This window comes from Urtica dioica, chromosome 6 (assembly GCF_054948205.1).
Source record: "Urtica dioica subsp. dioica isolate 48M chromosome 6, U.dioica_male_clone48M_v1_H2, whole genome shotgun sequence".
Taxonomy (NCBI): Eukaryota; Viridiplantae; Streptophyta; class Magnoliopsida; order Rosales; family Urticaceae; genus Urtica; species Urtica dioica.
In genome coordinates, this window is record NC_142761.1 from 9,523,197 (window position 1) to 9,538,181 (window position 14,985).

General features: G+C 36.6%; 1 protein-coding gene, 1 non-coding gene and 1 pseudogene across 2 annotated transcripts; 1 reads left to right on the forward strand and 2 right to left on the reverse strand.

The window, feature by feature from the left end:
* Nucleotides 1-3,345: 3,345 nt before the first annotated feature.
* LOC149393312 (5S ribosomal RNA) lies at nt 3,346-3,466 on the forward strand (annotated as a pseudogene).
* Nucleotides 3,467-7,945: 4,479 nt separating this feature from the next.
* LOC149393313 (DNA-directed RNA polymerase V subunit 7-like) lies at nt 7,946-9,470 on the reverse strand. Its single transcript, XM_089617519.1, has 2 exons — nt 9,322-9,470; nt 7,946-8,820 (listed from the first exon to the last, which is right to left on the reverse strand). The coding sequence occupies exon 2, from the start codon at nt 8,784-8,786 to the stop codon at nt 8,223-8,225; it is 564 nt and encodes a 187-aa protein (XP_089473645.1). The 5' UTR covers nt 8,787-8,820; nt 9,322-9,470; the 3' UTR covers nt 7,946-8,222.
* A 36-nt stretch (nt 9,471-9,506) lies between these two features.
* On the reverse strand, nt 9,507-9,592 carry LOC149393314 (small nucleolar RNA snoR114). Its single transcript, XR_016299992.1, has one exon. It is a non-coding gene; the product is annotated as a small nucleolar RNA snoR114 (small nucleolar RNA).
* Between the last annotated feature and the right edge of the window lie 5,393 nt (nt 9,593-14,985).

Consider the following 14,985-nt stretch of genomic DNA (forward strand, 5'->3'; position numbering starts at 1 on the left):
GAGAGATGAGTTTCGGCCAAAGTTCTAGAGAGAGAGTCTCTCAAATCTCTTAAACTTGGATGAATGAAATGTGAGGAAATGAGGCTCCTATTTATAGGAGAGGTCTCACGTTCAATAAGGTAGTTTCCTCTTCTATAGAATATCACATATTCATGAGCCAATTTCCTCTTTTCCCTATTGAGACACTCGGCCAACAAGGGCTTCTAGAAGCCTTGATTTGTTTCCAATTTTGTTCATGGCTTGCCTTTTCTCTCAACATGGCCGAAGTTCCTTATGCATCCTTATGCAAATTTGTTTCCTCTTTTTCTTTTGGCAAGTATCTAAATACATTTATGCACAAAATAAACTCTCCTATTTCTCTATAGGGTAGGCGCCCAACATGTCTCTAGAATGAGCTTCTAGAAGCTTCTTCATTTATTCATGAGAACATGAAAAAGGCCCATTAAGAATTTTCAATAAAACTCTTATGAAATGAAATTAATTCACGAGGCCCAATGATCAAGTCATGGCCGAGTGACATTAAGTCATCAAATGAACTTGTCAAAAAATTTATTGAAATTCATTTCATCCTTTGTCTCAAAAGACAAAAATACCATTTTGACTATTTTCGTTCTCGTATTGACTTAGCTTCCAGTTTAACTATTCCTATCGATGTGATTCGTGACAGTGACCTCATGGACCCAAATGAACAAAGCTTGAGCTAAACACTTGGACTCAAAAGTTCACAAACCTTTTCTAAGTTTAGCTTAATGCCAACTGACTCCACTAAAGAGCTGACACTGAAAATCTCTCGGTTCAAATGAATTTATTTTCTACTCAAGAATTCAACCTAATTATGATGAGCGGATCCACTGAATATTATATATGTTTACCCTTCATGAATGTCATCAGCTAGTCGGGATTTACTAAATTACCATTTTACCCTTCTAGCTGTTATTTCCTCAACTCTTTTGTCGCTTGTGAATAAGTTAGAAACAATGTATTGACGAGGAGCTAACAAGTCACATTGTTTCATCCAAAAGAGTCAGGACTCAATTTGGACACTGGCCAGTTCATTTATTCACACTCCAAGGAACAAAGCATGAGGTGACATACATTGCATTTCAGCAATCTTGTACATGAATTCCATATCTATGAGAACTTCACAAAGTTACTCATGACATTCTCACAACTTAGTACATCACCAATAGGCCCTGTTCGGAATCACATAGTGAGTCCGAACTCTGACTTTCTCAAATGAGAATACTAAGGTGTGAAATGACATGTCTCATTTCAGGATTAAGGTAAGCATGATGCAATTCATACATAGTGACTTCGAGACATAAGAGGTTAAATGGTTTGTTCTTATCTTGTCTCTAGAAGTGCACTGGTCAATTCAGTACCTTCGGAAGATACCTAGAAGAACTATAGAGTCTCCAACTCTCAATGCCTCATAACCAGACATCATAGATTCTTCTAACAATCATACTGAGGCCAATAGTCCTTTGACCCTTAGATTGCGAATATATCGTTTTAAGCAAACTACGAAGAGTTTGTTCATGCAAATCTACATTTGTCTCTTCGTAAGTTGTTAAGTTTGTTTATGGACTAAAAGACTAAGGTTTTATCATAGAGTTTCAAACAAAGAAAGAATGAATGAACGTTTCAACTTTATTATTGAATGAATAAGCAATTACAAGCAAGAGTCTTCGTAAGACTATATGACATCAAATGTACATAAATAGACACTACTACTCTTCTTGTGGGCACCATTGACAACACTAATGGTATTTGCCCGAGTTGATAGGTGAACGACTCCGGTAAATACCATCTAAAACCTTTATGACAAGTCAATGCGCCCTCATGTTTACTCAGAACCTCTGACGCACCCGACGAACAACGACTCATAGCCTCTTCATTTTACTGCAATGCTTGGAACTTACTGATGTGAAGTTCACGATGTCTCCTCGTTGAAGCTAGTAACGGTTGGCCAACTCCTTCCATTTCTTTTCCTGAAGAAAGATTCTCGTGTACACCAGAAGTTGTACGTCATCCCCTTGTTGTCTGATTGATGGAATTCTTCTGAAACGTCAGATTCCACACTGTGCTGATCTCACCTTCCTGAACGCGAAGTCTAATCTTCAATTTTAAAGCTTCTCACACTCCTTGAATGTCCCTCCGCCGGAGAGCAATGGCCTCGGCGAGTGGCCTCGGGGTTGCCTCCAAGGTACGCCTCAAGTCACTCCTCGTGATTATTTTGGTGAAATCTCTTCAAGTTAATTCAATCGTAAAAAAAAAGGGGAAAAGGCACAATTCTCGTTATTAAGGTTTTTCAATTTTATCGGTGGAAAAAAAGAGTAATTCTCGTACTTGTATTAAAGCAAATTGATTCTTCGTCCTCATCGAATACAAAGAATCCAATCTAGGAAGATCAATGTTGTAGTTCAATTAAATAACATAATATTAAACTTATTTTATTCTCTACTTCGGGATCATATCTAATCAGTATCAAAAGATCAATCGAAATCAATATTAAAGGCGAAAAAAGGAGGCAACTGTACAATCGGATGATCAATCGAAGATCAATATTAAAGTTTGAAATAATCATTAAAGATTGAACTAGTTCGAGATCATATCCAATAGAAGATAGGCGATTGTACAATCGAATCCAGCCAGTAACGGAAGATCAATCCAAGATTAATATTAATCGGTTCAATATTGGAAGATCAAGAGAAAAAGGAGGAATTACTTATATTGTGTACCAGTCGTTATTGGCCATGTTGGATCGGAGGAGATCTGGAGAAGTGAACCTTGAGAAGTAAAATTTAAGGGCTCATGGTAAGTTGTCTGATTTTAAAATATCATGTGATTTTTTTTTTATCAAACTCATTTCAAATGTGAATATTTTTATTTAGTTTAGTGTACGACGTTGTAATTATCTCCAACAAAGAAAAATGAAAAACTTTCTGTTGGTGGAACATGTACATGTAAAGATTAATATATAAGTCGCAATTTCTATTGTATGATTGTTTATGAACTATTTTATATTCTATGTGAGACATATGTTAAGTTGTGGAGTCTAGTTAAGCAATAAAATTAAAAAGACTTTAAAGCCAATATTCTACGGATAAATAGCAAATGATATTAGGAGAGCCACTTAGAGTCACTAAAAATGACATCTCAGGACTGTCACGTTGGATTGAGTGTGCTTTCAATTTCCGTTAGAAGTTAGTTAAGAACAATAATCGTATTTAGCGTAGTTAGCTTGAATTAGACATAAATGTAGATTGAGTTTGAATAAATCAGTTTCCTTTACACTCTTCATTCTCTCTCCTCTCTAAACACAATCCTTAGCAACAGAGAATAGGATGCGATCATATATCAGCACTAATGCACCGGATCCCATCAGAACTTCGAAGTTAAGCGTGCTTGGACGAGAGTAGTACTAGAATGGATGACCTCATGTGAAATCGTCGTGTTACATCCCTCTTTTAACAGTTTCAAAAAAAAAAGCAACATAGAATTATACAACTCCCAATTTGTTTTATAGTTAAATATGTAGGTCGAATTTGATCCTAACACTAGAGCTTACATGGACAATAATAGTGAGAAACATCTATTAGAACCATTTTCACTTTTTTTTCTTTAATGAGCATGTAAACCAGATATTTAATGACTATCACTATTGAATTGTGAAGGTAGGGCTATCCATGATATGCAATCCCTCCTTTTCATTAACCCTTATATTAGGTAGATTATTTTTGCATCTGATAAAATATTGACCACCTAATTATAATTATTATTATTATTATCGGTCAATGAAACATAATATAGAGGTGATATGATTATGAGTATCAAATGAGGCTGAGACATTGATATGTTGAACTTATTCGACTAGATTTTTACAAATTTCCAATTCAGTTATAACTAAAAAAATGTAATAGTCATGACATGCATGTTCTAATTTTTTTTATTGTATTTTTTTCCACAATTATGGAAGTTCTACTTATGAAAGTTATAAGACATGTTTAATAAATCAAGAGATATGTTGTGCTAATTGGTTTTTGAGATCGAAGTGCTAATTGGCCAGGGTCGGCCCTGATTATAGGCAAGCAAGACACCGGTTTAGGATCTTCGATTGGGCCCCAACCTTTTAAATATAGTTACATAAAAGATGAGCCCCAAAATTCAGAATTTTTAGCCGAATTTTATTTTATATTTAAATTTTATTATTGGCACAGGCACTGGAAGCGTGAAGTATAAGTCCGATCAGGTAGCCCACAACCGAGAATGAGCCCCGCTCTGATACCATCTTAAAGGTGTGGGGTTCCATCTAAAACCAAACTTGGTAATTAGAGGAGTAACCCACAAGTTTTATAAAGTGCCCAGGATCGTAATACCCAGTCGATGTGGGACTATCCTTGATATATTAGTATCGAGGGTTTCAAAATATTAATTCGTCTAGGGTTCGTAATGAGTTCAGACCGGAAATAAGTTTATGTATGTGTTACGGGATAAATTAGTCAGACTCCGAGCAGGATAGTCGGACTCCCGAGCAGCGAGAAGAATCCAGCACCGAGCTCAGGTTAAGTAAACCCAAGGGCCATCCATTGAAAAGGAACGAACCGTTCATAAGTTAAGAACGAAACCCACCGATCAGAACTTCGGAGAAAAGAGAAGAACGTGGGTCAAAGACTAGTCAAAATCAATAGAAAACATGTTTCAAACTCTAAAACGCACACCTTGACGGTTCAGGAACCATACGAAGAGTATTAACCGTCCACCTCAGCGAGAGGTAAGAGGCAGTTACCCAAAACCGTCCAGAACATGGGACTGATCACCCCACGTTCCCCAGAATAACCGTCAAAGACACGACCGCGAGGCCACACCAGACGAGTATAAATAGAAGCTGCAGCACAGAACTAAGCACGAACTTTTTCACACAGTTTCTTTCACTTGAAACCTCTAGAAAACACTGCTCTCTTGTATTAGATTCGTCTGTATAAAGAGAAAGTCTTGCCTAAATCATCTCTGAACTCGGAGCCCTTGTACTCGGAGTCTGTGTATTTTCGTGAGATATTGTTGTACTAATTTTACAGGTCAACAGTATGTAGACTAAAGTGGCAAAGTGGCGGCTACTAGCTCTACCAGTGAACCCAGCAAAGAAACACACATTTGGTACTTTTTTAACTACACTACATTTTTCTTTCTCTTAAATTACATATCCATATTTTTGTATACAAATTTCATGTTGAAATTTAATTCTCAACAAAACAATTTATTTTTTTAATTAACTAAAAGGCTATAACTTTAAGAGTCTGAGTATTTTGTATGCATATATTGTATATTAACTTGAAATAACTCCCATTAAGAGGATAACTAGTGTTGATGCTAGGGTTTCATAAGATTTACTATTTAGTTTAAGGGTAATTGCATATATATTTACGGTACGATTACCTTAATATCTGATCTATGTTCATATCTTCGATCCCGTTAATATACGAAATTGTTTAATATTGCTAGATGTAGTTGAAGGGTTGAATGTTTTGTTTACTGTTTCAAGAGAGAGTGAAATAATTATTTTAAATCATAAATGAACAAACTTAGAGGAATTAAACTATATTTAATAGTATAGGACAGGATAGAAAGAGCAATGAGGTTTTTGAAGGTTACCTGTAAAGTAACTAAAGCATTTTAGGCAAGTATTGTTAGTTTTAGTTATAAAAAGAAATTATATTTACAAAATGTGTGATTTATACATTGAATCAGTAACAGGATTCATATGTCAAAATGAATTTGCAAGTACCATACATGTTCTATCTTTCTCTTAATTTGTTCATTATTTCTTTGTAGTATATTCTAGAACATACATATCTCCATTTCTTTCTAGAATTTGTTTACTCATTTATTATTTTATTATAATTGTTTAACGCAAATATCTGTAGATCATTAACTTTCTATAGTTATTTTTAACATATACTAGTATATCTAATTAATCATGATTTATGCAATTAATTAAATATTTTATAAATCTAAATGAATTAATTAACAACTCATGGACTTCTTTTACACAAAACAAAACAAAAGGTTTAAATTGTTATTTTAAATTGCTATTTGGTAATTTCACACCAAATATGCTTAACAAAACTTAAAATGGCTATTTTTAGAAATTTAATAGGTGTATTTTGTAAGCATATATAATATACTGTGCAACTTTGATCAATATGCGTTAATTTAATATAAATTTTTGGTTAAATATTTTCTTCAACCTAAAAAATTGAATAACGTTAACCCACTTATTTTATTTTTTTATAAATTACTTAATAGATATAATATATATATATATATATATATATATATATATATATGTATACTTGTGCAACTTTGGTTAATTTAATATAAGTTTTTGGTTAAATATTTTATTTAACTTTAAAAAATTGAATAATGTTAACCCATTTATTTTGTATTTTATAATTACGTAATTGATATAATATATACATATAAATTTTGTTAATTAATTTTTTGGGAACTAAAATTCTAACCCATTAAAAAAAGGATAATTAAGTTAAATGGCCTCCCGAAAATAAGCAATTTATTTTTAGCCCAAATTTAGTTAATTTATGGTAAATAGCCATTTGGATTTATTAACAGTCAAAATTGGACGGGATTGCCCTTTGTTATTCCCGCCCATTATTTTCAGCGTAATAACTTAAATGGAAAAAAAAAATTCGACCATAACTATCTCGCATAAATCAAGGGAGCATTTAAAACTCCATAAATGCATATCTAACCTCTCTCTCATTATCTCTCCAACGTAAATAAATATTAAATCTTTAGAAATTAGAATTCTTCCCTCCGTGCATGAACACCGACTCCCCCACCACCACCACCGTCACAGCTCTTCCAGGCCGTGGCGCGTCACGATTGGCGAGCCTTGTGGAGAGAAAGAGGTTATCTCTGAACGAGATCTTGGCCGCGAGAAACAGCCCGTGATTCCTCCCCGACGATAGCGCTCAAGGTCACAGCCGCCGATTCCTCCCCGGTGATGGTTTTCAAGATCGGCATGAACTCCGGCAAAGCCTACTTACAAGTGGAACACCATGATTCGAGGTTGTTACATGACTGGGATTGCAAAAGGCCTGCGAGAAGGCTCTGACGCCCAAGGAAGATGGGTCGGTGATTGGTTACATACGAGGAAGATGAGTTTCAATGGTTATTTGGTTGTACAGAATAGGATGATTCGTTTTTGTTCGAATAGTGTATATTTGTGTAAATACAAAGCATATTTATAGTATATTCGTGTAAAAACAAAGCATATTTACAGTATATTCGTATAAAAACAAAACATATTTACAGTATATTCATTATAAATACAAAGCATATTTACAGTATATTCGTGTAAATAAACTGGAAAAATTCTGGAAATATTTTGGACGTTCTAAAATTATGAATATATGGAAAACAAAATAATATCAATAAATGAAGAATATTTTCAAATCCACACGTCCAAAAATTCAAAAAAAAAATCAGGTTAACTACTTTCCTGGTCAGTTTGATTCAAAATAAAATAAAATTAAAATTAAAAAAAAAAAAAAAAAAAAAAGCCTAAATGAAACAAATTAGTTAAGTCAACGCTGAAATTTCTCCATATCCACACGTCCAAAAATTCAAATACTTGCCGAATTCATTTTCAAATTTTAAACAAAAAAATTGCCTAAATAAGAAGTTACTAATCTGAGTATACAAGGGCAAATCTGTAAAAAAAAATCCTTCATAAATGTGCAGCCACGTAAGCAACTAGGCTATTTACGGAGTATTAACAAAACGTTGGCCAAAATTAAATTGCTACATATTCCGTGGCTTAAGCAGCCAATTATTTGTTAAAAAAATGAATTTAACATTTTATCTCTATAATAAAGTCAATAAATAGTTCATACTTATTACAAAGTACCAATCCGTACCCCACTTTGATGAAAGAAACGAGAATCTCCGATACAAACATCCCAGGAAAGGTACAATTGGCCTAGTTTAAAGTATTACACAAAAAAATCGGACAGGCAAATCTTAGGAACTTAAGGCACTAAAACATTCAATCCTCTTAATGTCACTTGATTCCCCATGTTGTCCTCATAATTCATCAAAACACTAAAAACTGTGAGCTCATTTACATACTGTAAAGACATACAAAATGCTAACTAATATGTAAGAAAGAATAAAAAAAAATCTATTATAGCTCAGAGTGTTTACAAATCCAATTCGGCAGCGGCCGGGAACAAAACGGGACCGAGGGACTCACCATCCAAGCTACCGAGCACTTCAATATTATTCTCGCGCCAACGTGTCGCCATCACAGTGAAGCAGAGCACGACCCCGGTCTCAATCGCTCCCCGATCTTCTGCCACGAAGCGCCGGTTTTTCGCGTTAGGATTTTCGAGGGCATAACCGGGCATCTTGAGGTTCCCAATGTAGACCCGTCTGATTGGCCCGCACCGAAGAAAAACCCCATTGTTGAAGACGACGTGGACGACCCCGTTCAAGGTCTCTCCTTTCAGCAGCCTGAAAGTTCGACACTTGAACACAACGGAAAACGTGATATCTCCTCCGGCGTCGACCACTCCTTTGCAGATATGCAATAGACCCGTGACTCCGAGGAAGTAGCCGTGGACCTCCGATACCCTCTCGCTCGCCAACATCTTTAACAGCCTTGTCATAATCAAGCTCCGAGGTAGCGGAGAAACGAATCCCTCTCCTTTCAAGCTCTCGGTCCGGAACGTCACTTTTCTTAACAGGATCACCTCAGAAATCATACCCGAAGTCTTGTTCGGATCTTCTTCGTGTTAGCTGAATTTTAGTAGCAGAGAATGAAGCAAACAGATCAATCAAACAAGCTAATCCCATCAATACTTCAAACAGGGACAGTAAAAAATAAAAAGCTTATCACTTTGGAGTCAGCAATTTATGCATCTACTGAAGCAACACTGGGTTTTAAATGGAACTTATAAATGGTTTGAGGATTCGAGAAATTGTATATTTCGACATGTAAGAACAAATTCTAGATCATATAGCTCAAACCCACTTCTTGTTAAAACCAAAACAACTATGGTGCAAAAAGTTTGAAGTGTGATAATCATCATGTGACCTTGGTTTTATTCAAGCACTACAGTATAGTTTGTGATAATAAACCCAAAATTACATTCTTAGTATACCTGATTATAGGGTAAACCTTGCCCTTTATTGAAAAAACAAAATATTTGAAAATTCATTTAGAACTCAGTATTCGAAAAACAAGTATATGATTGAACTCTCTGTAACAGATATGAGAGTTGTGGATTGAAATCGAACCTGATTATGGTTGCGATTTGAGCTAGGTTAGATCTCTACGGATATTGGTCGGAATTTGAAAGCGGAGAGGGAGATCTACGGTCATCCAAAATGACTGTGCGCATTGCGCGCTACTACCTCTGTTTGGACACACGCTTTATCGTATTCCTTATAATGTTTCTTTTTGTTTTGGCGAACAAAAATAAATGCTCGGAAGCGCCAAATTTCGTCTGAAGATCGGACGGTCGAAATGAACCCAATCATCTCCTCAGCGCATTTGTCTTCACAGCAAAGATTACACCAGCCGGGAATCGAACCTGGGTCTGTAACGTGTCAGGGTACAATTCTACCACTAGACCACTGGTGCTTCTTGAAATTTATCTCTCATTTAGTCTTTAATCGGATACAATATGTAGAGTTATTTCAAATTGATTTTCCACTTCCTAGAATTTACTTCAAATCTTATTGAGATTGAAGTTTTTAGGTGGTTTTAATGTTACTTAATGCTTAAGTAATTGCTTAATCTTTGTATAAGCGGGTGTTATTTACTCAGCTTATTTTTCTTTATTGTTTTACCTTTTTGTCCTTGCTTTTGTTTTATAAGTAAGGCTAGACTGGTCATTTGCTAATGACCGGTATTAGTTAAATAATGTTCCATTGTAATCGATACAATTAATTCAATTCATTTTTTCTTCTGGTTTTCTTTTCAATCTCGTCTTCTTCTCAAATTCTCTGAAGCAAAGACGTAAAATGGTATCAGAGCAAATTTCGCTTCTCGTCTGATCTTAGCCTATCTCCGGCGAATCCTTCTCTCCTCGATCTCTTCCTTGTTTCCTCGCCAATCCTCTGTCAATGGCGAGCTAGGGAAATCCAAGAGAAGATGAAACAGCCACAGTGATTGCTCAACGAAAATCAACCACTGACGAAACCCTAGATCTGTTCTATCTTCATCATTCAGACTCCACTTGTATGATTCTTGTCACACAGCTCATGAATGGCGACAATTATCCGACCTGGAGCCATTCAATGAGGATTTCCCTCGAGTCAAGAACAAAATGGGTTTCGTTGACGGATCAATCGAAAAGCCAACTGGAGAAGATCTTAATCGCCTTGCATCTTGGAAAAGGAACAACAACATTGTGATGGCATGGATTCTCAATTCATGCACGAAAGAGATTGCCTCTAGCGTCATCTACACTCAAACTGCCAGGGAGATTTGGAAAGACCTGGAAGAGGGGTTTGCGCAGAGCAACGCGCCAAGAATCTTTCAGATCAAGCGTGAAATCATGAATCTGGTTCAAGATTCATCTTCTGTTGGCATCTACTACACGAAGCTGAAGACTCTTTGGGAAGAGTTACAGAATTTTCAACCTCAATGCACCTGTACATGTGGAGGATCAAAGAATCTGATTGACTTCATCCAGAGTGAGTACACCATGAAGTTCCTCATGGGACTCAATGACAGCTACACCACATTCCATGGTCAGGTCCTCTTGATGGATCCTTTACCTTCCATCAATAAAGTCTTTGCCATGGTGACACAAGAGGAAAAGCAAAGATCTCTCAGCTCGGAGTCAATTGCAGGCCAAGATTCCTCAGGCACTCTAGCAATGACTGTCAAAGATGATCAAAAGAAGAACAACAAGAAGGACCGTCCTGTTTGCTCTCATTGCAAGATTGTCGGTCATACAGTGGATAAATGCTATAATCTTCATGGCTATCCACCAAGATACAAGGGGAGGTTCACCGGCAAAGCTAACACTGCTAAAGGATCAACAACTCATCCAGATGGCAATCAAGATCCTAGCAGCTTCAATCAAGCCAACCTCTCTTCAGATCAGATTCATCAGCTGATCAATATGCTCTCCAATCAACCCACCTCATCTGCCAATTCCAGCAAATCAAGCGACATCAATATGACCACGTTCAACACAGGTTCTTGCTGTTATAATAACAGTACAGGTTCTTTATCTTGGTCAACTTTTACTTGGATTCTAGACTCGGGTGCTACCAGACATATATGTGCTCATAAATGTCTTTTTCAAAGCCTTAGACCCTTGCTCAATTCCACTGTCACTTTGCCAAATCACACGGTAATACCTGTTCATAATTGTGGTGATATCAATCTTGGCAATGGTTTAGTTCTCAAGGATGTTCTCTTGGTTCCTGATTTCAAATTTAACCTTATATTTGTCCATTATTTGACCTTAAATCCATCTATTGTTATCACTTTCTCAAATGATGGCTTTCTAATACAGGATACCAAAGTCTTGAAGACGATTGGCAAGGGTGATAAGGGGCAAGATCTGTACGTGTTGAATGAAGAGTCCAACTACACTGTCAACACCATAACAGCTCAAGTTTGGCACAACAGATTAGGCTACTTATCCTTTAAGAGATTAGAGTCTCTTAAAACCAAGTTAGCATATATTTCTTACAATAAATCTCTGCCTAGTTCTATATGTCTACTAGTTAAGCAACATAGGTTGCCCTTTGTCTCTAATAACCATGTTTCTCCTAATGTCTTTGACTTAGTTCACTGTGACATATGGGGACCTTACTCTGTAATATCTCATTCTGGTTATAGATTCTTCTTGACTCTTGTGGACGACCATAGTCGTTTTTGTTGGATTTACCTAATGAGAAATAAGTCTGATGTTCATTCCATAATACCTCGGTTTTGTGCTTATGTCTCTAACCAATTTTCTACTACTATAAAACAATTCAGATCTGATAATGCCAAGGAACTTGTCTTCGCTGATTTTTTTTCAAAACATGGGATCGTGCACCAATACCCTAGTGTTGAGACTCCACAACAAAATTATGTTGTGGAGAGGAAACATCAACACCATCTCAATGTTGCACACTCTCTTTACTTTCAGTCACAAATTCCTATTGCTTACTGGACTGAATGTGTCTTGATAGCTGTTTATTTGATCAACCGTACTCCTAGTCCTCTTCTATATCATAAGTGCCCTTATGAAATCCTTTATAATAAGGAGGTTGATTACAATTTCATGCGTGACCTTTGCATCTACCTTACAGGCTCACATAAACAAGTTCCAACGTCGTGCACGTAAATGTGCCTTTGTTGGTTACCCTCCAGGAGTGAAAGGATACAAATTATTAGACCTGATCACTAGAGAGATTTTCATCTCCCGTGATGTTATTTTTCATGAACAACTTTTCCCTTTTCAAGATATTGTTGCAAGTCAAACCTTTGTTGATCCTTTCCCTGATACAGTTTGCCACGTCCTAACATTGTTCCTATAGATCAATGTGATGATATTCCTCCGGAAGCACAACAACTTGTGGATATAACCTCCTCTCAGGACAGTGTTGATACACCATCACAGGCACATGTCAATGATGATCCTTTACATCAAACCGCAATCTTACCTACTGCATCATCTAGACGATCAACAAGGACAAGAATGCCACCAACTCGTCTCAAAGATTATCACTGCAATCTTCTTCACATGTGTCCAGGTGTACACCTTCCATCTCCACATTTATTGTCTCATGTTCTATCTTATGATAACTTGTCCAATAAGTTTCAGTCTTATGTCTTGTCTGTGACTGATCATTATGAGCCTCAATACTATCATCAAGCTTGCAAACACCTAACTAGGTGCAAGCAATGCATGAGGAACTGAAAGCCATGGATGATAACAAGACTTGGTATGTTGTGCCTTTACCATCAGACAAAAAGGCTATTGATTGTAGGTGGATATACACAAATAAATTTCTGTCTGATGGTACTCTTGCCAGACACAAGGCACGTTTAGTGGCCAAGGGCTATAATCAGAAAGAAGGGATAGATTACATTGACACTTTTTCCCCTGTGGCAAAACTGGTCATTGTTAAGACCCTTCTTGCTTTAGCAGCTTCTCAATCTTGGTTTCTCAATCAGCTTGATATAAATAATGCCTTTCTTAATGGTGATCTTTTTGAAGAAGTTTATATGGATCTGCCTCCAGGTTATTTGATTCAGGGGAAGCAATCATCTGATGGGATCAAGCGTGTATGCAAACTGCACAAGTCCATTTATGGCCTCAAACAGGCATCAAGACAATGGAATATCACTTTTACTAATGCTATCGTGTCTGCAGGTTTTACACAATCAAAGTGTGATTATTCCTTGTTCACTCGTGGGCATGGAACCTCTTTTATTGCAGTTCTTCTTTATGTGGATGATATCATCCTCGCTAGTCCTACTGCTTCTTTAATTACCAGTGTCAAAACTTTTTTACAATCTCAGTTTAAGTTGAAAGACCTAGGTCCTTTGAAATACTTCCTTGGTCTTGAGATTGCTAGGTCAGCTAAGGGTATTGTTCTTAATCAAAGACAATATACCTTACAATTACTTGAGGATTATGGTTTTTTGGATTCTAAACTTGTGTCTACTCGCATGAATCCAATACATAATCTTAATTCCAAGACACACACTATAGAAGCTTTATTGGCAGACTGTTGTACCTGACCATATCTCGTCCAGATATTACCTATTCTATAAATGCTTTAAGCCAATTCTTACAGGCTCCACGTGATCTTCATTTAGAGGATGTACATCACCTACTCCGGTATATAAAAGGATCTCCTGGATTGGGACTTTTCTACTCATCTTCATCCACAACTCAGCTCAAGGGATTCTCTGACGCGGATTGGGCTACGTGCAGTGATACAAGACGGTCTATGACGGGCTTTTGTGTGTTTTTAGGCGATGCACTCATCTCCTGGAAGTCAAAGAAGCAGACTACAGTTTCCCGGTCTTCAGTAGAGTCAGAGTACAGAGCTCTTGCTACGACCACAAGTGAACTCTTATGGCTCAAGCAGCTTTTACATCGACGAGTCCGACTGTGTTGTTCTGCGACAACCAAACTGCTTCACACATCGCCTCAAATCCTGCCTTCCATGAACGAACAAAACACATTGAGATTGTCCTCTATTTTGTTCGTGAGCATTTGCAGCGCGGTGATCTGAAATTGCTTCCAGTCCGGACTCATCACCAGTTGTAAGACGTGTTTACTAAGCCTCTACCAGCACCAAGCCTGAATTCTATCATGTCCAAGCTGTTCCTCAAGGATATTTTTCATCCACCTTGAGGGGGAGTATTGAGATTGAAGTTTTTAGGTGGTTTTAGTGTTACTTAGTGCTTAAGTAATTTCTTAATCTTTGTATAAGCGGGTGTTATTTACTCAGCTTATTTTTCTTTATTGTTTTACCTTTTTGTCCTTGCTTTTGTTTTATAAGTAAGGCTAGTCTTGTCTTTTGCTAATGACCGGTATTAGTTAAATATTGTTCCATTGTAATCCATACAATTAATTCAATTAATTTTTTCTTCTGGTTTTCTTTTCAATCTCGTCTTCTTCTCAAATTCTCTGAAGCTAAGACGTAAAAATCTAAACACCACATAAGTTTTTTTTTTTTGTAATCCTCAACATCTCGTTAGTCACCACTCACCACCAAACTCAACACCCAAAAAATTCAAAATGCATAAAAACAAAGAGGACTTTCTCTAAACAAGACAAGAATCTCTTTCTTGTAAAGCAGTAAAGTGAATCTTGCAATCTCCTTAATAAAACCCTGTCTCTTATGCACTACCTTTGCCCAGGCAGTAGATGTCTCTCTACCATTACCGATTTTTTCGTTGAAATTGTTTTTCATCAAGGAATTTGTAAGAAA